Raw genomic sequence first — 24,745 nt, 5'->3', positions numbered from 1 at the left:
ATGTTTAACTAATAAATAAATGCTAGTAACTCAAATTTAGCATATGTGACCCCAAACTACACCAAGATCTTTTCAGGTTACAGTTCTAGAAATAAGATATTTCAAATTCCACAAATAATTTTTTTACTTTCTTTTAAAACTCTTTTCAACAAATTCCAATTCAATACTAACCCGCTAGTATAACTTCGAAAAGAAGTATACTAGGCCCAACTATAAAATAACACAATTATAATATAATATAATATAAACAACTTTTTATAACAGAACTTACACTAGCCCGCAAACCCTGGACCAACCATCTTCCAAGAGCTTCTTCTTTGCTTACTCGAATTACGCAGCTAAACAACGCAAGCTAATCCTCACTGGAGGTTAAATTTAATAACAGGCAAGTATGAGTGAAAGAAATGCTCAGCAAGTTCATTATAGCATATATATGGTCTTTTGATATAAAACCGACATCTGCATTAGAGTAGAACATTTAAAATCATAATTGTTGAAACATAAAATTTATTAAAGAATCGGATAATTGTTTCTCACTGTATTCAAATTTTTTTTTGATATTTTTGAGCGAAATGCTTCAGCAATACTTTGAATCTTGACGAGGATAAAACTCGTAGAATCATGTTTACGGAAATATTGTAAACAACAATAACAAGAAACAATGATTATGGATTGAATCATAAACTTTATTCAAAACTGGACTCTTGATATTAATACTCATTTTGTTGTCATATCAAATTAGATATCAATACAAACTTTGATGCTCACAACATCCCATACTGAAGTCAGCATTAATCATCTATACTAATACCACTTTTGATATTTAACAACAAAGTAAGTGTCAGCATAAATCAGAATCTGAATCAAAACTGTATTTTACCATTAATCCAAAATAGAAACAGTTGATAAATCATTTATTCTATGATTATCAAAAACAATATAATAATTTAGATTGGGATCATTCACCGACGGACGTACTATCACATGATGATCAGCCCGTGTGATAGAACAAGGTCATGGTTCATAGAAACATGTCCCCAAAACATGAGTACTCAAATAAAAAGGCAATATATCTCTCCGTGGCATAAATTATGTCATAATATTTCATATGACACTTAGCACTAGCCCTCCGCTAAACCGTCCGCCCCGGTCACTTACGCATTGATCCAATCTTAAAACCTTTTATTGAAAAGGGGTCATAATAATCGACACCCGAAATAATTTTATTCCCCCATTTACTTGGGCAGGAATACTCGCAACCAAATCATCTTTCTCAAAATCCAAAACATTTATAAATCTAGTAATTTGATAAATAAAATCACTTAGCTATTTTGAACATAGAATAGCAGGAGAGTACTTGCATAAACAGAATCATTTAATTCAGCGATATATAGAACATTTATCTATTCCGAACTGAGAATAGGGAAAGCAATACTTGCATAAGAAGATTTAAAATAAATATCACTTGAACAATAAATGATGATAGAGATACTTGCCTTTGGATTTTTAGCAGTTAGTCACAATCGCAATAATACAATTCCTTATTCAGACATCTCATGGCATCACCGTCTTTTCTTTCGACAATTCACTGATGTGTTGCTCCTTTGATTGCTAGAAACCAGATATCCAATACCATTCCATCGCACTCTTTATCCAATGCATTGTCCTGATCTACTCGAATGATCCGCATCTATAATTAAAAGATACGACTTTAGTCATCTAAACGATAATTACTCGACGAATTATGCGTCAAAACCCTATCGTCTACCCATACGATAGCCCACACACAAAGGAAACAGTCAAGCACAAGACCCTCGAACCACGTACACACGTAATTCATATAGCATGTAAACCCATAATTCACGTATCACATAATTCATATCACACATAACTTAGTTCGTCAAAAGTTAGGTCTCGGTATTTTTAAAATCAAAATCGGGTCAAAATATGATTTTTTTTTAGTCACTATGTGACTCAAAATTGATTTAAAAAATAAGACACCTTTCGAAACTAAAAGGATTTGGGTCTCGAAAGTATTTTTAATGAAAGCGGAATATTTTTCTGAGTCTATAAGCGTTCGTTTCGTATTAAACGAACGAACGGTCTATTTATTACATATAAAATATGAATAAATCAATTAATAATAAAATTAATTCATTTTTATATACTCAAATATATTTTTTAAAAGCTCAAAATAATTTTTAGGAATTATTTGAATTAATTATAAATAATTATATTTTATTTAACTATAAATAAATAAAATTAATTGATTAAATGAATTAATCAATTAATTAAATTCATAAACAATTAATTAAAATAAATTATAAATAATTAAATCAAATTTATAGTTTTGAAAATAACAAAAGAAAAGAAATTTTGGAATTAAAATAATTCAGTTAATTATTTAAAATAATTAACTACATAAATTTTGGAATTTAAAATAATTTTTTGAAATTTTAAAATGAATTTTGAATTATTTTTAAAATAAATTCTGCACAAACAGAATTGAGTTAGGGAATTAGGGTTTTTAAAGATTGAAATCGAGTTGGAATTGGAAGAAAACGGGTTGAGAAACGGGTCGCCGGATCGGTCAAGAACTACCGGAAAATCTGCAGTTTCCGGCGAACCGCCTGAAATTCCAGCAGCTCCTCCGGCTGCCCCGTTCTCCACCAAAACGGTACGGTTTTGAACCGTTTTTAATACCAACACTCTCCGATTTACTTCATCAACACAAACAACATAACAACAACTTCAGACACACCGCGAAGTTCAAAATCCGGCCTCCAACTCCATTAAATTCGGCGACCTTGAACACAATCCGGCAAACCCCAAAAACCTAACCAAACCTTAAATTTTTGGTATCAAAACAAAGCTTACAGCCATGGGAATCTTATACATAGATTCATAACATCAACCAATCAATATTCAATCCGAAAATTTAAGATTTACTTAAGAAAACTATTAACTTGGGGGAACTCATTAAGCACTCAAACATCAATTATATGTACATCAATCGATTAGAAATAAGCAAGTAAAACTATTAGTAACCTTATAATCAACAAACAAGCGATTAAAACGAAAACCAGATAAGATTAGAAAGAAGGTGATAACAGGGGCCTCGCTTTACCCGAGGAGATGGGCTGGAAAAATTTTCTGTTTTAAAAAAAAACAATTTACTATTCTCCTTTTGTAAAAACTACTAAAAATTCCATTTTTAAATATAAAATGGTTCGATAACAATTAAAGAATATATAATGTTTATTTTAAAAATATAGGGAATAAAATTATCTTTCTCCCTATATTTTTTTCAAGAATTTTTAAACGTATAAATTATTTTATACGGAATTTACAAGATAATGGTTGGTAAATACAATAATGAATCTAAAATTATTTTAAAATACCTTTGTCTTAAAATAAATCCAGCTACTATTTTTGAAAAGTCCGCTCAATAATTCTAGAGATTATAAAATAAATCCCGTAATTTAATCATAACCCAATAATGTTATAAAAATATTTTGAGGCATTAAAACTCTATTTTTCACACAATAATTCATTTAATATATATATATTTTTTAAACAGAGCCAACAATGCAAAAACACTTACTAGCCACATAATCACGTAATAACCATATACACATAATTTTACATCCAAGAATCATATAAATCATATTTTCTAAAAAACCATATATTTTATTATTATAATAAACTTGTAAAAGAGTTGAAAAATATTATTATTTTGAATATTTCGTAATGGAACTTGGTGAATCCAGATACAATACCAAATATAATTTTAACGTGGATAAACTACCCAAAAGATCTCTAAAATTTTAAATTAACTCTAGACCGACATCGAGAAAATGATCGTTTTTAATAAAATTTTGAAATAGTAAAAGTATTTAAATCCATTACCAATACCGAAAACAATTGACACCAACGATCAATTAGCATATTCAGCTATTTAATGATACGAACCGATCAAACCAGAATAAAATATCCATAATTTTATTCCTTTCGAATCAGAATAGCACATAAACATATGCAAATAATAAATATAATAATAATATTAATTGCTAAAAAAAATCCGGGATATCACAGTAAAGACTAAAAGGTAAAGTTCAATATAGAGTTCTCATTTAGCTAAAAGCCATTGCAATCTTATTTTATATTTATTTGTGTTGTGATACCATATTAGCAACTTCTTTTGTATTTGTTTGTGTTGTGACCATATTAGCCTTGCTAGTATGAACTTTACTCTCTTTACAGTTGGGGAGTTTGATTTACAAAAAATCTTATAATGTCAGGGAAAACTCAGATTTTCTTCCCTAGTGCATGGTCCTCGGTTTGGCTATTGATCTTATCCTACTAGTTATAAAAGTTGGGACTCACTCCATATCTATAATGAACTTTATGCTCTTGATTTAGTTAGCTCATTAGTAACTAATGAACACTCTGAGTTTCTCCGTTTAATCATTAGTTTGTGCCTGAGCTTATAAAAATTGTGTTTCTTCCATCTAAATCTCAGGTCCGATGTTATTTTTTAGGATAATTCCATTCAAATCTCAATTTCCTCTATGTAGAGATCCATCACAATTGGCTTCATCCTTTTTCCATACCTAAATGCTTTGTTACATATTGGAGGATGATATCCAAGTTGATCCTCACTGTTTCTTATACTCGGATACACCAGAATTAGCTCTATTGGGAATAATCTAGGACTAAGCGCTACAAGGATAGTTGTATAATTAACAAGAACAGGCAAGGCACCAATCACGAAACAAAACAAACAAAGGCAAATAATAGAATATAATCAGAGACATAATCGATAAAAGAGAGGATATAATACCTAACTCTAACAGAAACTTTTATAAATCTGAAAGAACAATCAACAGTTGAGTCATCTAGTTTTCGAAAAGTCTATATTGTTCTTGAAGTGATTATTTCCCCACTTACGTTGTGATGGGTTGCACAATATCGCTTGCAGAATACAACAACACACAACACTGCGTTCACGGACATGTAATTCTCAACATCGACCTGCTCCTTAGTTCGCCCAGAAACCTATGCAAAATAATCTGTATGTATATGAAGAGAAAAGAGAGAAGAAGCAATTAGGATTTTCACAAGTCTGTGATGTGTATATATCTATCTTAAATGTTCAGTTATGTATATAATATAAAATAAAATATAACCGAAGATATTTCATTAATTAAAATAAATATTCTGTATTAATATGCATTAAATAGAATATCTCAGAATCAGAATTGTAACAGTCTTCCTGATACAGGCAGCCCAGCTCATCAATATTTACTAGTAGCAAATCCTGATCGAGGCGTCAACACTTATTCAGTCTCAGCAAATCCTGATCCATGCGTTAGGATTTATTCAGCCTCACCAAATCCTGATTCCAGGTGTCAGGATTTGATCTACAAATACTGATCAATATTTATTCCATCCATATCAGCATTTGTAAATGTTGATCAGCAAATACTGATATTCCCTGTTACACAGACTCAATATTAATATTGAATTAATATAATAAGTCAATAAATATTTTAATTATATAATGAATCAAATTCCTCGACCCATAGCGTGGCATGGCGAGGTGGAGGCGCATGTGTGTGTGCGCGAGGCACATAATAGCACCATGGCTCCGCTAATTTTTTGGCACATTTGAATGAAAGATTCATTTTTATGGGATAGTTGTTCAGAATTTTGCAAAAGTGGCACAAAACGCCACTATTTCTGGGGTTCTGCCATGGTTACCCAGAAGTAGTGGCGTTCTGGAGGATAATACCTTTTTTTATTTTTTTTCCTCCCCTTTGTTGCCTATTTGTGCAGATTTGTAGAAGCTAAACATTCATGGTGAAGGTCATGTTTTGAACCCTTATATTGAATTAAAGAAAAATAATTTTGGTCTATTTTTTTTTTGTTGGATAGATTTGTAAACCTATTTTTAATATGTAATTTTATATAATTTTAAAAACTGTATATATATAATTTTTGGAGGTCGAGAAAGGGTTGCTCATTTTTTGACGAAGACACATTTTCACAATTTTCTTAAATATAGTTTTTAAATTTATTTTGGTTGATTTCTTTCTTTGTTGAGTAGTGATGTAAACCGATTTATAGTATGTATTTTTTTAATTTTTAATTTTTTTGTATGATTTTAGTTTCTTGGAAAAGGGTATCATCGGGGAAAAAATTCAGGGAAAAAATTACCGCATAAGTCACATGCATTCATCTTCAATAGTTTTGAACTTTTTGAATATTATTTAGCAAGCGCTTTGAAAATAATACCATCAACAGAAGTGACCAGAACATTGTATAATAAAGACAACAAGTTTGGAAGTGACCAGAATTAATAAAAATAAGTCTGAACTCAATGTGTAATCAATGAATACGTATTACAACAAGTCTGGAAGTCTTTTATGAATGCAAGAAGCCATAAAAAAATGTTGGAACCATGAAAACAATACTAATCAACCACAGAACCTCCCGCCGGTGTGGCATAGCCTCCCCTTTCCTTTCACTGCTCTACGGGCATGCTGCCTCAGCTGTACAGTAGGATCAGGTTCCTCATCGGCGTCATCCTGCTCATCATCATCATCCTCCATATCCTCCTCCTGCATGACTGGGGGTGTATACATATGACGCCCTGCTCAAACCTCTGTGAGGAGGTATCATGTCCTAATCAGGGGTCGAACCAGGGTTATGCAGGCCGTGGAGAAGCCTGAACCACATGACCGTAATCGGTCTGAGTAGAATGTCCCCAACTGGATCCAGCAGCCCAAGCACTAGGAACAGTATAAAGACCCCGAGTAGTGTGGCCCATAGTAGATGTACCGATAATATAGCTCTGGGCCTGAGTAGTGTGGCCGAAAGTAGATGTACCAGCATCATGGCTCTGAGAGCTCTGCCCCAAAAAGACCCACCAGTATCATGGACCTCTGAACTGTGAACCCGAGTAGACATAACAGAAGCTCCCTCTCCCTGAACAAAATGGTCCCACGTATGCTCAGTATATCCATGTCCCTGAGAACTATGCTCCCAACCTGAGCCAGTGGCGGTGTATACTGAAGAACCCTCTCCACCTGATGGATGAGGCCAAGGCTTCCCACCATCCCGAGGAGCTAGTACGACATGAAGAAATGAAGTAGCTGGCCTACGGGCATGAGCACCTCTAGTACATGCTGTAGGAGGAGGTGGATGCGAGGGCCTCTGTACAAGATATGTGAAACCTATGGCATCTAATATGCCATGTAAACCCTGCAGTGCCTCATCACCGATACCATCATCTTCTGCCATGTCGGAATCCCGAATCTGGTGGTAGGCAGCGGACAAGCCCTCAACCTGTATTGACAATATGACAACGTGTTTACACAAACTTATATTGTGACAAATGAAGAGGTAGTAATCTAAGAAGAGAAAGCTTACGGTCACGGGTGGATGCCCCTGCGACCCCTAGAATCCTTGCTGGTCCCTCCAAATTCTGGGGTTGATCATAAATCGCCTAGTGACTCTATCGTATCATTGAGGATACTCAACTGCGCACATAAGTCTGCGAGTACGTCTAAAAGATGGTGGCCCAAGCATGGCAGTATGACGTGACTCCCACATCTCACGCACCGTACTGAACTTAAAAGGCCATCCCCTCTGACCCCCTATGGAAAGAATCATGGTCTGTAAGCGGAGATGCAGTAGGGACCTGCTGCAAGTATCCAAACTACCTCGTGACCCTATCAGTGTAGCACCACTCCACCCATGTCAAGTAAATGAGTGGACAAGGTGCACTCATAAGTGAAAGCTCAAGCTCAGGGATGTCTTGTGCCTCAATCGCACAATTATCGTAGGGCCTCCACCTAAAGGAATCCTCAGACATGGTATCTAGATCATATCGAATGCCGCGTAAAGAATGTGTCTGCACACTCGTACCATCCAATGGGACCCTCCACCTGAAGCCAAATGTATCGTGTTAAAGACATGGTTGCAACATTTGTGAACATGAAAAGAAAGAACCATAGTTAATTTGGCATACCTAAGATCACAGGGATGTTGCATCAAATACGCGTCTCGCTGTCTAGGAGCTAAGGCAGTACAATGCTCATATATCCATACTTGGACCATATATGTATTACACAAATATATACGTATTGTACGCATGAAGTATGAAGTATGTAAAATGCACCCTATAGTATGCATTAAGTTTGAAGTATGGATATGAAATGTGTTGGGTGGATATGTACCTGTAATAATGTCATGGACCCGCACAACTTGGTCTTATATCCAATGCTGGATGAGCACAAGCTCCAGTAAAGATAAGCAAGACATGCACTACTCTAGCTATAAGTACTGATCTGATCCACGTGGCGCACAAATGGGAGGAGGTTCAAAGGGATGCGGTAACCGCTATAATTCGGCACAGTAGAACCAATGAGTAGAAACAAGTGTTCAGGTATGTGGTATAGTAGCTCATGCTCACGATTAGGACCAGTAGCTGAGTGTAGGCGTGAACAATCACCGAAATGATGAACCAACCAACTAATATTAATTTCACCCTTCCTGATTACATCCGTATCTTGTTGTGGGTCGGGGGCAACACCAAGAAGCTCATGTAATAACAAATAACCTACATCCCCTGGAATAGGTAATACGGGATGCCCGACACTGCACAACCCTAATATGTAGTATACATCCTCAAGTGTCACAGTGGCCTCACCGAAACGGAGATGGAAAGTATGAGTCTCCGGGCGCCATTGATCAAGAAAAGCCAATATGAGGCCAACATCATGTCTCATACTCCCCGCTAGCAGAACACCCATAAAACCAGCTTTAATGGCATCCATGATAGGTTGTGGTAGTGGATTAGCTTCAATACAATCCCAGTATGTCTTAAAATTCAAGCGGAGCCGTAAATGATCGTCATTACCCTACAATTAAATGTGACATTATGCATTTAAGAAGCGTATAAATAACTATCAGAAATTAACTGAAACAGGGAAAATGAATGTGTACCGTGCCATCCCAAACAAGCTCTGAACAATGCCTATTTTGTTGATTAAGTAATTCCCCATCAATTGGACCAGGGTTTATCATTTATCGTACATCCATTTCATCCTGCCAAAACACAACCAACATTTGTAAACAAATCAAATTGCCATTCCTCTATGCAAAACAAAAAAAATGGATAGCATTTCCTCTGTTCTATCACATTGCCATTCCGAAAACACAACCAACAGAGTCAATCTAAAAATTCCATAATTGTAAATGTTTAATATTCCGTAATATTTTGAACTTTCATAGCAACACTTAAATCTCTCTTGGATAGCTAACCTTAACATCTAAGTGTCTCGCGTATTTTGATACTTACAAATTTATTTTAAAATTTTCAACTCTCTTTAGTTTTTAAAAATGGCTGAGAGTTCACATCTAGAATATTGTCAAGCTGTTAAGGAATTATGTAAAATAAAGTATGACTATGAGACAATCAACGAGAAGTGCAATAAATTCAGTCCATTATTTAAATTTATTCAATGAATTCATTAATTAAATTTAAGCAACTAAATAAATATTAACAATAAATTAAAGACTAAATAATTAATTAAATACTAAACAATTAATTAAAGACTAAACAATTAATTAAAGACTAAATATAAACAATTAATTCAAGGTAGTGAAAATACAATAAATAACAAATAAAATAAATTAACTGAGTATGAGAGAGAGAGAGAGAGAGACCTGGAACGCCGCTTAGGGGGAAGATGTGGAATCTGGAGCTGTACGCGCACCTATGAACGCTGCTTCTGGCGGGGCTTAGGGCTGTGAACGTCGGTTCTACAGGGGCTCGGGGTTTCTCTTCGTTCTTCCGCAATCTCACACACTCTCTCTTTCTCTCTCTCTCTCTCTCCCCTTCTCTTTCTCTCTTACCTTTGTTTCTTATGTTTACTTTTATTTTATTATTTATATATAATATTAATTTTTACTAATATTTTTGTTAGTAATATAACAGTAAAAAAATCCTATAAAAAATGAAGCCAAATTTGTTTTTATATTTCATAAACTTTAAATATTAGTAAATTTATATAAATCCCATAAATTATTTTAAAAATTTATTTCATTAATTTGTATTTCTATTTGCATTTATATTTCATAAATCCCAAAAAATATTAATATTTCATAAATTTTTTATTTTAAATTACCAGAACTTAAAATAAATTTCATAAAATTGTCCATTTAAATTTCAGAAAATTGTCCATTTAAATTGTTTATAAAATAAATTTATGTTTCTTTTTGTAGGAATTTTTTGTTGAGAATTTCGAGAACCTTAGCCTTCAAAATCTGACGAAAAAGTAAATTTCTCCTACAAAGTAACCTTATCTGAAATCTCAAAAGGATAGTATCAGATTTCTCTTTGCAGAAATTATTGCAAAAAATTGTCCATTTAAATTATTTTTAAAATAAATTTATGTTTCTTTTTGTAGAAATTTTATGTTGAGAATTTCGAGAACCTTATCTTCTGGAGGCTATCTTCAAAATCTGAGGAAAAACTATATTTCTCCTACAAAGTAACCTTATCTGAAATCTCAAAAAGATAGTAACAGATTTCTCTTTGCAGAAATTATTGATGGAATCAATAATTCACAATAATTTTCAACACTACATATGCTACTATTTATACATGTCCTAATGCACTGCATATGTTCAACACTGGCGCCTTCAACGCTTGCGTATGTTCTAATTTTCTAAAAGGTTTGTCATCAATGTGTGTATATATATAAATATATATACATATATATATATATATATATATATATTTCTTTACTTCTGTTGCTTAATTGTTAATATTTTCTGTAAAATAGGGAAATGGAAGGGCACGTGAATGTCAATTTTTTTGGGGTGGAGTGGTTATTCGAGAAGGTACTAATATTAACTACTCTATCGATCCCAAGAAAATGATATTTATTAGGTTTGGTACCACTTTTGATGAGCTTAAACGTCTTGTTTACAATGTAATGAATATTAGTTGTATCAAAGGAATTTGAAATTGAGTTTGAAGTATCCTTATCATGGTCAATACAACATAGTTGAAGGTTTTTACCAAATGGATATATTATGTGATGATATTACACGCATGTTAAATGTCCCTGCCATGTTGCTGAACGTTCAAGAAGATGTTTCTTTGTTCATCGAAACAGAGGAAATTGTTGTTGATGACCCGTACTTATTCCAACTTAATTTAGGGTCTCAACCGACACAAATAACATACGGAAGTAATGTCAACACAGGATGGTCAGATTTACTTTTTGAAGGTGGAGAGTACAGAGGTGGAGGGTATGGAGGGGGTTCTAGTCAATATGGTGGAGAGTATGGAGGGGGGAATAGTCAATATGGTGGAGGGTATGGAGGGGGGACTAGTCAACATGGTGGAGGGTATGGAGGGGGGACTAGTCAACATGGTGGAGGGTATGGAGGGGGGACTAGTCAATATGGTGGAGAGTATGGAAGGGAGGATAGTCAATATGGTGGAGGGTATGGAGGGGGGACTAGTCAACATGGTGGAGGGTATATAGGGGGGACTAGTCAACATGATGGAGGGTTTGGAGGGGAGAGTAGTCAATATGGTGGAGGGTATGAGGGGGGAGTAGTTATGAAAATGATGAAGGTGGTGGATGTGGTGAAGGTAATGTAGATATGGCATTTTCACAACCAAAGAATATGGTGGAAGGAGGTTCGGGTAAACGGTTAGCCCTCGTCCCAGATGATTCTGTAGCCAATTCATCTAATGAGGAGAATTTTCACCTTCATGATAATGATGAAGAAGATTCTTCAAGAAGCGAAGAAACTGAAGGGCATTTATAGAGGCATGAAGAAATTTTCAGCATATTTCCAGTAGTTGGGGAACAACATTATGTTCCAAGGGCTTCATGGTTTCGCACAGAACAATATATTCCCCAAACAGTCGGTAACCTCAATGATATGTATGACGATGAAGACCTCGATCGCGGGGATTTAAGTGAAGGAAGGTGTTACCGTGACAAAGCCACCCTCTTGTTGGCAGTGAGGCGTGCACATACTTCTACCGATCGTACATATATAACGACAAAGAGTAACAGAGGACGGCTCATTGTACAGTGTCGGGTGGAGGGCTGTAACTGGAGGATGAGAGCTGCTTTCATGCATGATTCTGGGTACTGGAGGATAAATATGAATAGAGAGAAATACAAATGCATGTTTGATCAGCTATTGCAAGATCGTAAGAAGTTATCTGCAAGGATGATTTTGCGGATCGTGAAACCACTTGTAAGCAATTTCACATACATAACAATTCAACTTCGCTACATATTTGGTTCGGAAATATTTTGACATTTACTGTGATATGTGAAACAGGTAATAGATACACCAGAAATCCCCATTAAAACCATTATCCCGCTTATCAACAACGAGCATAACCATATAGTGGGGTACAACAAAGCGTGGAGAGGCAAGAAAATAGCCGTTGAGGAAGTCTATGGCAGTTGGGCCACAACATACCAAGCTCTGCCCATATTTTTGGCAGCCATCATCAAGATAAATCCTGGAACCATTGTTGAGATCGATGTCGTGCCTCAAGCTAAGGAACGGGGCACGTCCGTATGCAAGCGAATCTTTTGGTGTTTGAAGGCAATGATGGACGGGTGGCAACATGCGCGTCCTGTGATTTCAATAGACGGATCTTTCTTGAAGGGAAGATATAGGGGAAAGCTGCTTATTGCTATGGGTGTAGATTCCAAAAACCACCATTTTCCTCTTTGTTATGGCTTGGTTGATGAGGAGACGTATAAGAACTGGTCTTGGTTTTTGCAACGTATTCGGAGACATGTTTGTCGCCAAAAGGCCGGCGTGTGCATCATCTCCGATCGTGCAACTAGTATTATCTCTGCACTACGAGACCCTCAAAACGGATTTGCTGAGCCATTGGGAATCCATAGGTTCTGTCTACTCCATGTCAGAAGCAACTTTTGCCAGCATCACCCTGATGGTGAACTAAAAAAATTGATGCGGAAAGCTGGAACAACCACGCAAGTCTCTAAACATGACGCATACATGGAAATAATAGGTGAAATCCCCCCCCCCCCACCCTGGACTATCTTGCCAGAATACCCGTGGAGAGGTGGACACTTTTCCACGACACTGGTGTTCGCTATGGTCAAACAACCACAAACATGCTTGAGGGTTTCAACGGCAACATAAGAAGGGCTCGTTTCCTTTCGGTTATAGCGATGATGGAGTATCTCTTCTACAAGACGGTCACAATTATTGACACACATCCAAATATAGTGGATGATGGTCTGCAACAGGGTCAACAGTTATGTGCGCGTTCAGCCGTTATGTTTATTCAAAGGCAACAAGACATACGGTTATTACTTTCCACCGTGTACACGAGATTCTGAAAATAGTTACACATCAGTACACGACTGCTAAGGGGATGGTAAAGGGAGGTAAAACCCAGGTTGTGAACCTGAATGACCGTATGTGCACGTGTGAAAAATGGGTGACCCATCATATGTTGTGCTCTCATGCAATGGCTGGCTGTATAAGACATGGATTGAGTTGGGATAATTTCATTGAAAGTTGCCATAAGAACCAGACAATGGAGAACTTGTACCGACCAATGATTTATCCGTTGCAACCAACTGAATACTGGAACTACGAATTACCCCTCCCTTGGCAGGGATATGGAAAGTTAGTGCCAGATGAGTCATTGAAAAAAAATTAAGAAAAAATATGGATATAAGGGCCAATCGGTGCGGATCCGAACGAAGATTGATGGTCCACGGTCAGAAAAGAAATGTAGTGTATGCAACCAAGAAGGTCACACCAAGCGTAGCAAGAAATGCCCATTTCTTAACAACGTGAACTTAACATTATCATATTTTGTAGTCTTACTTCTCACTAATTATCTTTGACATTACATGTTGTAGTACATTTATCATTTGTATTATCTAAATATTCTATCATGCAATTATAATATGATTACTTAAAAATATGGAAATACTATCAGTTGTATCCCATTCCACAAACATCACATGATTACTTAAAAATCATGATTACGAGGCCGCTTCATGAGAAAATGTATTCCCCATGATACCCTTTTCCCAGCAAGTAAAACCATATTAAAACAAATTTAAAATTAAAATAAAAAATACATACTACAAATAGATTTACATCACTACTCAATAGAAAAAATAATAAACCAGAATATTTTTTTGGAAATTAAATATGAGCACCCAAAAAAATGCCATCGCATAATCTTTACACTCCACTCGCAAGGCATCTTTTTTGAAGTTACAAAAATCTTATATATATACAACTTGTTTATTTAAATAAAAATTGCATACCAAAAATAGGTTTACAAATCTATCCAACAATAAAAATTAGACCAAAATTATTTTTCTTTAATTCAATATAAGAGTTCAAAACATGCCCTTCACCTTCATTTTTCAGCTTCTGCAGAACTACACAAGGCACGTGGAGGAAAAGAAGAAAAGAAAAAAAAGTATTATATCCCAGAACGCCACCACTTCTGGGTAACCATGGCAGAACCCCAGAAATAGTGGCGTTCTGTGCCACTTTTGCAAAATTCTGAACAACTATCAAATACAAATAAATGAATATGTCATTCAAATGCGCCGAAAAATTAACGGAGCCATAGCACCATTCACACCAACATGCCTTATGCCTTAATAGTTGTATATTACTCTTACAATATAAAGCACTCACCTCTCATTACCTTGTAATGTGGGATAAACTCAGAATAACTCTTTTCAAACTACAAATTTCATCTCAAGCTCTATATGAATTATATTAAAAAAATGACTTATATCCAAATATAAAAGTTTAAGTTATCGTTAGAAGTGACAACCTCCGACAATTAATTTTAAGAAATTATATCATATCTAAAACATGTCTCAAACTTTTTATTTTCTAACAAGCTTACCCCATAACACGTATTTATATGGTACTCATGTTCTTCTTGGAGTGAGTTGATTTCATGCAACTTTCTTGATTCGCAAATCAATAAATTTAATTTCCTTACTTACCGGTCAGCTTTATATTTAAACGGAAATAATGGAAATAACAGAATTTTAGAATGCACGCTGCGGATACATGGAAGTACAGTCGAGCCAATGTTCTTATAATCGAGATTAAAAGAATGGTCTGGAAGAATCTGTTTACTCGTTCTATATTTCAAAATGGAGAAGAAGACAAGGTTGGTCCAATGATGTTAAAAAAAGCTTCTACTTTATAGTCTGATGAAAGTTGAAACTAATCTATGGTAGTTCTTCCCTGCGTTTCGGTACATTCGTTCATTTAGCAAAGGAAAAAAGAGTGGTTAATTGGTTATCATCCCACAATCCACTCAGTTGGACAGGACCCCAATATTTGTTATGGTGACAACATTTTTCACCAATCATTCATCCATGTAGTTATTACATGTTTCTTGACCAATTAAAACAGTAGGTGTAGCAGTAGAATACTCCATAACAGAACCAATTTTCACAATCATCTACTCAATGTCCACATGATAAATGTGCCTGTGTTGTGTCCTTTTCTATTTCTTTTAAAGCTAAGTGATAAATGTAACAATATTAAGACTTCTCATTTTGTTCTTCGTCAACTTTGATTTAATTTTTGAGTAATATTAGAGGTATAAAAAATTTCTTATTTTGTTCTTAGTCAACTTTGATTTAATTTTTGAGTAATGTTAGTGATAGGGATAAATAAATTATGCTTGTATAATTTATACTGCATTAATTCTACAAGCTGTGGGCTGCTAGGCCCAATAAAAAGATATATGATACTCAGACCAGAAAGGTTAAGCCTGATGGACCAGATCAGGCCTGATGGAATAAAAAAGGCCCAAAAGCCCTGATTATTAATTAATTTCGTAATTAATTAATAAGGGACAAATCAGATGTTGAAAAGAGTCCCGATAAGGATATAAATCCTTGGAGATTAGCCTCAAGGGGACCTAAAAGGATAAGGAATCAATTTCCTACTATCTAGGACTCCAAAGTCCATTGTAATTATGAGACTTGCCCACCAAGTCTCCTATACCAAGTCCAATTCAAGGACTCCCAACATCTATATAAGGGGTCTCACCCCCACCAATTAGAACTACGTTTTTTGGCTTGATTCTCTAATTCACAGAGATACGTAGGCATCTCGTAAAGGCAGATTGAGTCACGAAACACGAGAGCAGCCATTAAAGGCCTTGAGCTCTCGAATCTTAGTATTAAATACAGCAAGTAATAACCTTAGTTTTTTATCCACAACATTTGGCGCCGTCTGTGGGAAACACAACAACAACCATGGCGAGAACACGGAGAACAATTGGAGCTCTAGAGGAAGGAACACCATTAGAGACAACCCAGGTGATTTCATCAACCGTGGAGGTTCCTCCCCATTCAACTTATGCATCTACTCAGGAGGAAGCCCAGACAGGGGCAACTCAACCCCGGCTACAAGGGACAACTCCCCCGATTCAAGGTACGAATCCTCAAGTTCAACAAATACTTATACCTGTGAATTCTCGACCCGTCGGGTATGAATATTCAACTATTGTTACTACTAACCCCCCTTATGGGATGCCCCTTCACCCTGAGGTTGGAGGAAGCGGATATGCTGGGCGAAGCGAAGCACGAGGGCGGTCGCCCCCCTATATACGAGGTTTAGATCCTATCCCTGAGGATCGGGAATTTTCTGGTCCATACACTGAGAGAGACTCCGAATCTTCGGATGATGAAGTGGCCCCGAGAAGGAGGCGTCCTGGAAAAGAGCCAATGGCCGATGGAAGGCAACGCCCCCAAAGCACCCCAGGGGCGAATCCCCAAGAAGTGCAGGAAAAGATCAGGGCTCATGAGGCTGAAATCCAAAGGCTGAGGCGTGATTTGGAGGCTCACCAAGCCACCAGACCCCACATACCTCCTAGGGGGAGAAATCCTCCTCCTATCATAGACCTGGATGGTCCGGTAAGAAGAAGGGCTGCTGTCCCAAGAACTGATCCAAGCAATCTCCTTCCCCTTGGAGATCCTGATGATCCAACTCCACCCTTCACAGAAGAGATAATGAATGCCCATATCTCAAGGAAATTCAAGATGCCCACTATCAAAGCCTATGATGGCACGGGAGACCCCGCTAATCATGTTAGGACATTCTCTAATGCACTGCTGCTGCAACCCGTGAACGATGCTATAAAATGTCGGGCCTTCCCTCAAACCCTGTCGGGTATGGCTCAAAGATGGTACAGTCGCCTACCCCCAAATTCTATTGGATCATTCAGAAAATTAAGTCAGGCTTTTATTAAGCAATTCATCAGTGGAAGAGTCCATGAGAAAAGTTCAGCATCTCTTATGAGTCTTGTGCAGGGAGCTAAGGAATCCTTAAGAGATTACCTGAATCGTTTTACAAAGGAGGCTTTAAAAGTCCCAGACCTTGATGATAAGGTAGCCATGATAGCACTGCAACAAGGAACTAGGGATGAGTTTTTCAAGATGTCTTTGGCCAAACGACCCCCTGAGAGCATGTTGCAGCTCCAAGAGAGGGCAGGGAAGTATATCAAGGTTGAAGAAAGTATGAGGAAGACCGTAGTAAGTAATGAGCCCACTGGAGGCAAGAAACGAAAAACTGATTTGGAGTATATCGCTAAGGACAAATATCCTAGAACCGAACAAAACCCTGATTCAACCCCCAAGAAGGGAGGACCTGGGCAAAAGTTCACTGAATACGCTAAGCCGAATGCTCCCAGAAGTCAGATTTTGATGGAGATTGAGAAAGACAGAGATATTCGTTGGCCTAAGCCCTTGAAGGCTGATCCCGCCAAGCTAGATAAGGGCAAGTATTGCAGGTTTCACAATGATGTTGGCCATGACACCGATGAGTGTAGGCAATTAAAAGATGAAATTGAGTTTTTGATTCGAAAAGGAAGATTGAACAAGTATACTGGAGATGGAGGGGACAGAAATAATAATGGAAGGAAGAACTTTGAAGATCGTAGGAGGGACCAAGACGATCAGGGGCGAAACCCCCAGCCTAGAGGACCAGTTATAAACACCATTTATGGAGGGCCGAGACCTCGAGGGCCTGTGATAAACACGATCTTTGGAGGTCCAACTGCTGCTGGATTGTCCAAAAATTCCAGAAAGGCATATACTAGAGAGGTTATGCATATTGTTGGAGAAGCCCCGAAGAGGGCCAGGACAGAAGTAACATTGGCTTTTGATGATTCCGACCTAGAGGGTGTGAAGTTTCCCCATGACGACCCGCTGGTCATAACACCAATAATAGGAAATAGCCCGGTTAAGAGGGTCCTTGTGGATAATGGTGCTTCTGTGGATATCTTGCTCCACGACACCTTTCTAAGGATGGGGTATAACGACTCCCAGTTAACACCAACCGACATGCCGATATATGGATTTGCTGGAGTAGAATGTCCTGTGGAAGGGATAATCAAATTGCCAACCACCATAGGTACGGAGCCAAGGCAAGCAACGCAGATGCTGGATTTCGTGGTGGTAAAGGCTAGTTCAACTTATAATGCTATCATGGGGAGAACAGGGATACATGCCTTCAAGGCAGTCCCCTCTTCCTACCATTCAGTCATGAAGTTTCCCACCCGAAACGGGATTGGAGAAGAGAGAGGAGATCAAAAAATGGCTAGAAGCTGTTATGTGGCCTCTTTGAGGGCAGATGGAGTCGGGGGGCAGGTTCTTCCTATTGAAGATATGGATGTTCGAGAAAATGATGAGAATAGAGGAAGGCCAGCAGAAGAATTGGTTTCGGTTCCTTTAGACCCCGAGAATCCTGAGAGGACGACTTTCATTGGAGCCACATTAGAGGAGCCCCTTAGAGGGAAGTTAGTGAAATTTTTGCAAGAAAATAGTGATGTGATTGCATGGTCAGCAGCTGATATGCCAGGCATAGACCCGGAGTTAATTACTCACAAGCTAAACGTAGATCCAAGCCGGAAGACAGTGAAACAAAAGAAAAGAAATTTTGCCCCGGAAAGACAAGAGGCTATAAAGCAGGAAGTGGAAAAGCTCTTAGAGGCTGGTTTCATTGAGGAGATTCAATTTCCGGAGTGGTTAGCAAACCCTGTAATGGTGAAGAAGGCTAATGGAAAGTGGAGGATGTGTATAGACTTCATCGATCTGAATGATGCATGCCCCAAAGACTATTTTCCGCTGCCTAGAATTGATACTTTGATTGATGCCACCGCTGGACATGAGATGCTGAGTTTCATGGATGGGTTTAGCGGATACAACCAGATCAAAATGCATAAGGATGACATTCCAAAGGTATCATTTATCACTGACTTTGGTATTTATTATTATCTTGTTATGGCGTTTGGTCTCAAGAATGCAGGAGCCACCTATCAAAGGTTGGTGAATAGAATTTTTAAGGATCTTATTGGTAAGACTATGGAAGTCTATGTTGATGACATGTTAGTCAAGAGTCTAGTAAAGACTGATCATATAGCCCATTTAAGGGAAGCTTTTGAGGTCCTGAGGTACCACAAGATGATGTTGAATCCGACGAAGTGTGCTTTCGGAGTAGGATCTGGAAAATTCTTGGGATTGATGGTCTCGAAGAGGGGAATTGAGGCAAACCCCGATAAAATAAAGGCAATCCTGGACATGGAACCCCCCAAAACTGTCAAGGATGTTCAGAAGCTCACAGGAAGGGTTGCTGCGTTAGGACGATTCATCTCCAAGTCAGGAGACAAGTGCTTGTCATTTTTCAAGTCATTAAAGAACATCAAAGACTTTGTATGGAGTGAGGAAAATCAGAAGGCATTTGAAGAGTTAAAGAAGTATATGGGCCAGGCCCCGTTGTTGGCCAAGCCAGTTCTGAATGAAGTTTTATTCTTGTACTTGGCTGTTTCAGAGAGCGCCTTGAGCGCCGTGTTGGTTAAGGAGGAACTGAAAGTCCAGAAACCCGTATACTATGTCAGCAAAATTTTGCATGGTGCTGAGTTGAATTATTCAGCCATTGAGAAATTCGCTTTAGCCTTGGTAATGGCTTCAAGAAAGCTGCGTCCTTATTTTCAAGCTCACTAAATTGAAGTGCTAACAAATCAGCCACTGAGAAATATCATTCACAGTCCCAAGGCAAGTGGGAGACTGATTAAGTGGGCAATAGAGTTGGGAGAGTTCGATCTCAAGTATAAGCCACGTACGGCCATAAAAGCCCAGGCACTAGCTGACTTCGTGGTGGAATGTACCATACCCAACCAAGAAGTCGGCGGGCAGGAAGATACCATACCTCAAGACAAGGGAGTCGACAATGGGGACAAGGAGAAAGAATATTGGGTTCTCTATTTTGATGGAGCATCAAAAACAAATTCCAGTGGAGCAGGGTTGGTTTTGCAAAGCCCTGATGGATTCTTAATTGAGTATGCCATGAAGCTAGACTTCCCAACCACAAACAATGAGGTAGAGTATGAAGCCCTGATTGCTGGCCTTGGTCTAGCTGGGACACTTAGAGTCAAAAACTTAAAGGTCCGTGGAGACTCGAAGCTGATCATATCCCAGGTAAAGGGAGAATTTGAGGCAAGGGATGATACGATGGCTAAGTATGTTCGCCTAGTAAGGGCTGTGATGACCCAATTTAATGAATGCCATGTTGAACACATTCCAAGGGAAGAAAATGCTAAAGCAGATGCGCTATCAAAGTTTGCTTCATCTGAGATTGAAGAAAGTTCAGGAAGTGTGTACTTCAGTGTTTTGAAGACACGAAGCATAGATGTTAAGCTTGTGGCTCCCATAGGCTTGGGGACGTCATGGATTGATCCCATCAAGGCTCACATTCAGACCGGTTGGTTGCCAAGCGATGCAATTGAGGCACGGAAGTTAACTGTTCGAGCACTAAGGTACTCTTTGATAGATGGGATTCTATATAAAAGATCTTTCGTGGTTCCTTACTTGAGGTGTCTCAGGCCCGATGAGGCACGCTTAGCTCTTGAGGAAGTGCATGGAGGTATTTGTGGGCAACACTTGGGGGGCAGGGCCTTGGCTCATAAGATAACCCGTTTAGGCTTCTATTGGCCAGAAATGATGGCTGATGCCAAAGAATATGTAAAGAAGTGTGATCGCTGTCAGAAGCATGCACCAGTCGCCAGACAACCCACCGAGATGCTGACCTCTATCAACTCACCTATTCCCTTTGCTATGTGGGGGATGGATATTCTAGGGCCTTTTCCTATGGCCACAGCACAAAGGAACTTTCTGATTGTAGCCATTGATTATTTCACCAAGTGGATCGAAGCCAAACCTTTGGCCAAAATCACAACTAAGCAGGTTGCACAATTCCTGTGGGAAAACATTATGTGCCGATATGGAATTCCCCGTATCCTCGTCACTGACAATGGAACACAATTCAACAACGAGGAATTCAAGAAGTATTGCGAAGAAAATGAAATTGAGTTACGGTTCACCTTTGTGGCTCACCCGCAAGCCAATGGGCAAGCGGAGGTAGCAAATCGGATAATCCTGGATGGACTAAAGAAGAGGATCGAAAAGTCAAGAAATAATTGGGTGGATGAGATACTTCCCATATTATGGGCCTATAGGACTACCTGTAGAGCCACGACAGATGCAACTCCTTTCATGTTGGCATATGGGGCAGAAGCAGTAGTTCCCGTGGAGATATCACATTCCTCTCCAAGGATTCAGGCTTTTGATGAAAAAGAAAATGAAGAAGGGCAGAAGTTAGCCCTGGATTTAATCGATGAAGTGCGAGATAAAGCACATGCAAAGATAGTAGAATATCAGAAAAAAGCTTCATTCTACTACAACTTAAGGGTTAAAGAGAGGTTTTTTAAACAAGGTGATCTAGTTTTGAGAAAAATAGAGGCTTCTGGTGTCGGACAGAAAGGAAAGCTCGCCCCAAATTGGGAAGGGCCGTACAGAGTCAAGAGCGTTCAGGGTAGAGGAACCTACAAGCTGGAAACTATGGATGGTTTTGAAGTCCCGAGGACCTGGCATGCACAAAACCTGAAGGTTTACTACGTGTAAGATAGGCTAAGTACGATTCTCACTTGTCATTGTGATAAATAGGTTTAAAAGCACCTGGAAGCTTTGCTTGCGTAGAATTTTATATTCCAGTAGAATTTACAATGTCTAATTATTATTGATTAGGATCGAACCCATGCTGTGTAAGGTTTTGAAAAACCAGACTTCATATTAAAGAGCTTGAAATTATTTCAATCCAAGGATGTTTAAGGTTCAAATGCATATTAAGATTGTAAAGTTAAAACAGAAAAAGGCAAGAAAAGCAACGTATAAAACATAACCCCGAAGGGTAACAGGTTCTGATATAAATAAAGTTCAAAAAGAAGATATACAAAAAGCTAGGCCTTGGAAGGCTGAGATTCCTCAGAACCACTATCCGAAGTCTCTTCGGAAGTTTCAGTCGTTTCTTCGGACGTCTCGGTCGTCCCCTCCGAAGTCCCTGTAGAAGTTCCCTCGGCAGGAGATGATGGCTGTTGAGGCGCTGCTTTGGGAGATTCTTCCACCCTGGCCTTCTTAGCGATAGGCTCGAATTCCTCCTCGGAGGAATCTTCCTCCTCTCCATCCTTGATCATGCCAGCAAGCTTTTCAGTAACACCTCCAAGCTCTGGAACCCGCACTGGGCAAGGAAAGGGCGACTGCTCAAGGACCTCGGGAAACTCATCCTGGATGGCCTCCACAGCAGCGTCCCAGCCTTTCTTATAGCTAACAGGATGAAGAAGGGCGTCATGCTCCACCATCAAGTCTTTGAATTCTTGAGTGTCCATCCAGCCATCAAAGGCTTTTTCCTTCTGCGCCTTCAAGATGACATTTTCAGCCCGGGCCGTCTCCAGGTCAGAAGTGGAAGAGGCCAATTGAGCTTCAAGGGCCTCAATTTTTTGATTGGCCTCCTCCAACTTCTTGTTGGCATCTTCCAGGCCAACCTTCCAAGCCTTGGCTTGGTGAATTGCCCCTTGAAAATGGGCGTTAGCCTGCAAGAGAAAACAGCAAAGGTTTAGAAAAGAAAGAAAAGAGAATTGTAAAAGGCATAAGTAAAGTACGTACCGTCGCCAGAGCTTGGGCTCCAAACAGCTCATTCCCCTCCAAGTCCTGTTGAAGGATAAAATCTTGATAATCCACCGGGGAAATGGAATGCTTAGACCATTCCTTGGACAGCGCCGTACTGCCCACAATTGAGTCCTTGCCCCGGATCCCCCAAGCAGGTTGAAAATAGGCACCTGGCCTCTGCTTGGTGCGCAGAACTTGGCTGGGGCCTTCCTCATCTGGCTCCGTTGCCTGAAGAAGGAACTCCGGGAAGCGGTCACCCAGTCGAGGGTCCTTAAAGATCTTCCCGGCCCTCTTCATCCTGGTTGTCTCCAGGTCCTTCGGCTTGGTAGCCTCCTCAATCTTCTCAGCCACTGCAACAAACAAAGTCAGTTGAAAATCAATGAAATAAAAGTGCAGGAAATAAAGGAGATAAGAAAGGGAACTTACTTTTCTTATTAACGGGCGAAAGGCCGCGTTCTACCAGGACGGTCTCCTGGATAAGGTCCCAACAATGGGAAGTGCCGTTGTCTTGCGTAAGGAGGTTGAAACCTCTAGCCTCCTCCTCAGACAAAGTTATGTCATTCGGGCTCCCGTCCACGGCCAGCCCAAAGGATGATCGAAACAGGGAGCCCCAATCTCCACCTTCCCAAATAACAAACAAAAAATCTTTCTTCCACCCCAAGTTGTTGTCAGGGATGGACTTCCCATTCACGATATGGGGGATAATGGGGCGCTGGTTGATAGAAACCCAACCCGGACTTTTATCAGGGTTGTTTTTGAACTGAAAAATCTTCCTGAAGACAGCAACAGATGTGGGGACGTTGTGCTTGGCGCATTGCGACAGATAGCACAGAATCAACCTCCAGGAATTAGGGGGAAGTTGGCAAGGGCTGATGCCCACATCAGCCAGTAGCAAAGGAATGAATGGATGAAAAGGGAGTCTAATACCTGCCCTTAGAGTATCCCTATAGACGCATAGCGCGTCCTTCTTCCACTGACAGGCCCTGTCGGCCGGACCCGCAAGAACCAGCTTAAAAGGCTCCTTGATTTTGAAGCAGCTGCTCAACTTTTCCAGCTCCTTGGGATCCCGTAAAGCACTAATATGATCGTGCGCGTCCAGATGCGCATCAGACGGATACTCGTCCCCTCGAGTGTTGATCATGTCGATTAAGGAAGTATACCTCGATCGAATAGGAAAATCGTTGGACTTTCTAGCCACGTTCATCTTGGCCAAACGGGTCATTCTTTTGTCAGCCATCTGAAAAAAAAGTAAGGGGCACGTAAATAGGCTATCTTCAAGTGGCACACAATGGAAAAATAGACACGAAAAGCAAAGGGAGGAATCTTACCTGAAGAAGCGCTCCTGAAAAAGGCTTTGAGCTCCGACTTGCTGTTATTCCTCTGAGAATCTTAGCAGGAAGATGAAGAAGAAAACTAAGAAATGAGAAAGTGAGGAGTAATAGCCTTTCCTCATTCCTTTATATAAGAGGAAAAGGAAGTTGAAGGGACGAAAAGCCCATTGAGGACAAAAGCCCAGAAAAAATAATATTCCAGAATATTCCTAGGAATTCTAGAGCATTCTAAACAGGGTGTATTAAGCCCAGATCAATAAAAGAGGCCCAATAAGATTTTGAAAAGGCCCAATAAAAGAGGCCCAATAAGATTTGGAAAAG

The 24,745-nt window shown here is 38.9% G+C and overlaps 1 protein-coding gene across 1 annotated transcript; it reads left to right on the top strand.

Annotated features, from left to right (window-relative positions):
• Positions 1–11,973: 11,973 nt before the first annotated feature.
• LOC141674097 (uncharacterized) lies at positions 11,974–13,227 on the top strand. Its single transcript, XM_074480822.1, has 2 exons — positions 11,974–12,297; positions 12,385–13,227. Exons 1-2 carry the CDS (start codon positions 11,974–11,976, stop codon positions 13,225–13,227), a joined length of 1,167 nt encoding a protein of 388 aa, XP_074336923.1.
• Positions 13,228–24,745: the final 11,518 nt, after the last annotated feature.

Source organism: Apium graveolens, chromosome 7 (genome assembly GCF_009905375.1).
Source record: "Apium graveolens cultivar Ventura chromosome 7, ASM990537v1, whole genome shotgun sequence".
NCBI lineage: Eukaryota > Viridiplantae > Streptophyta > Magnoliopsida > Apiales > Apiaceae > Apium > Apium graveolens.
The sequence above is the reverse complement of the archived record's forward strand: the minus strand, read 5'-3'. Positions and strand labels throughout refer to the sequence as shown.

Coding starts and splice junctions, on each gene's coding strand:
- LOC141674097 (XM_074480822.1), top strand. CDS start 11,974: ATGTATGACGATGAAGACCTCGATCGCGGGGATTTAAGTGAAGGAAGG. Junction 12,298..12,384: donor TGCGGATCGTGAAACCACTT/GTAAGCAATTTC, acceptor TATGTGAAACAG/GTAATAGATACACCAGAAAT.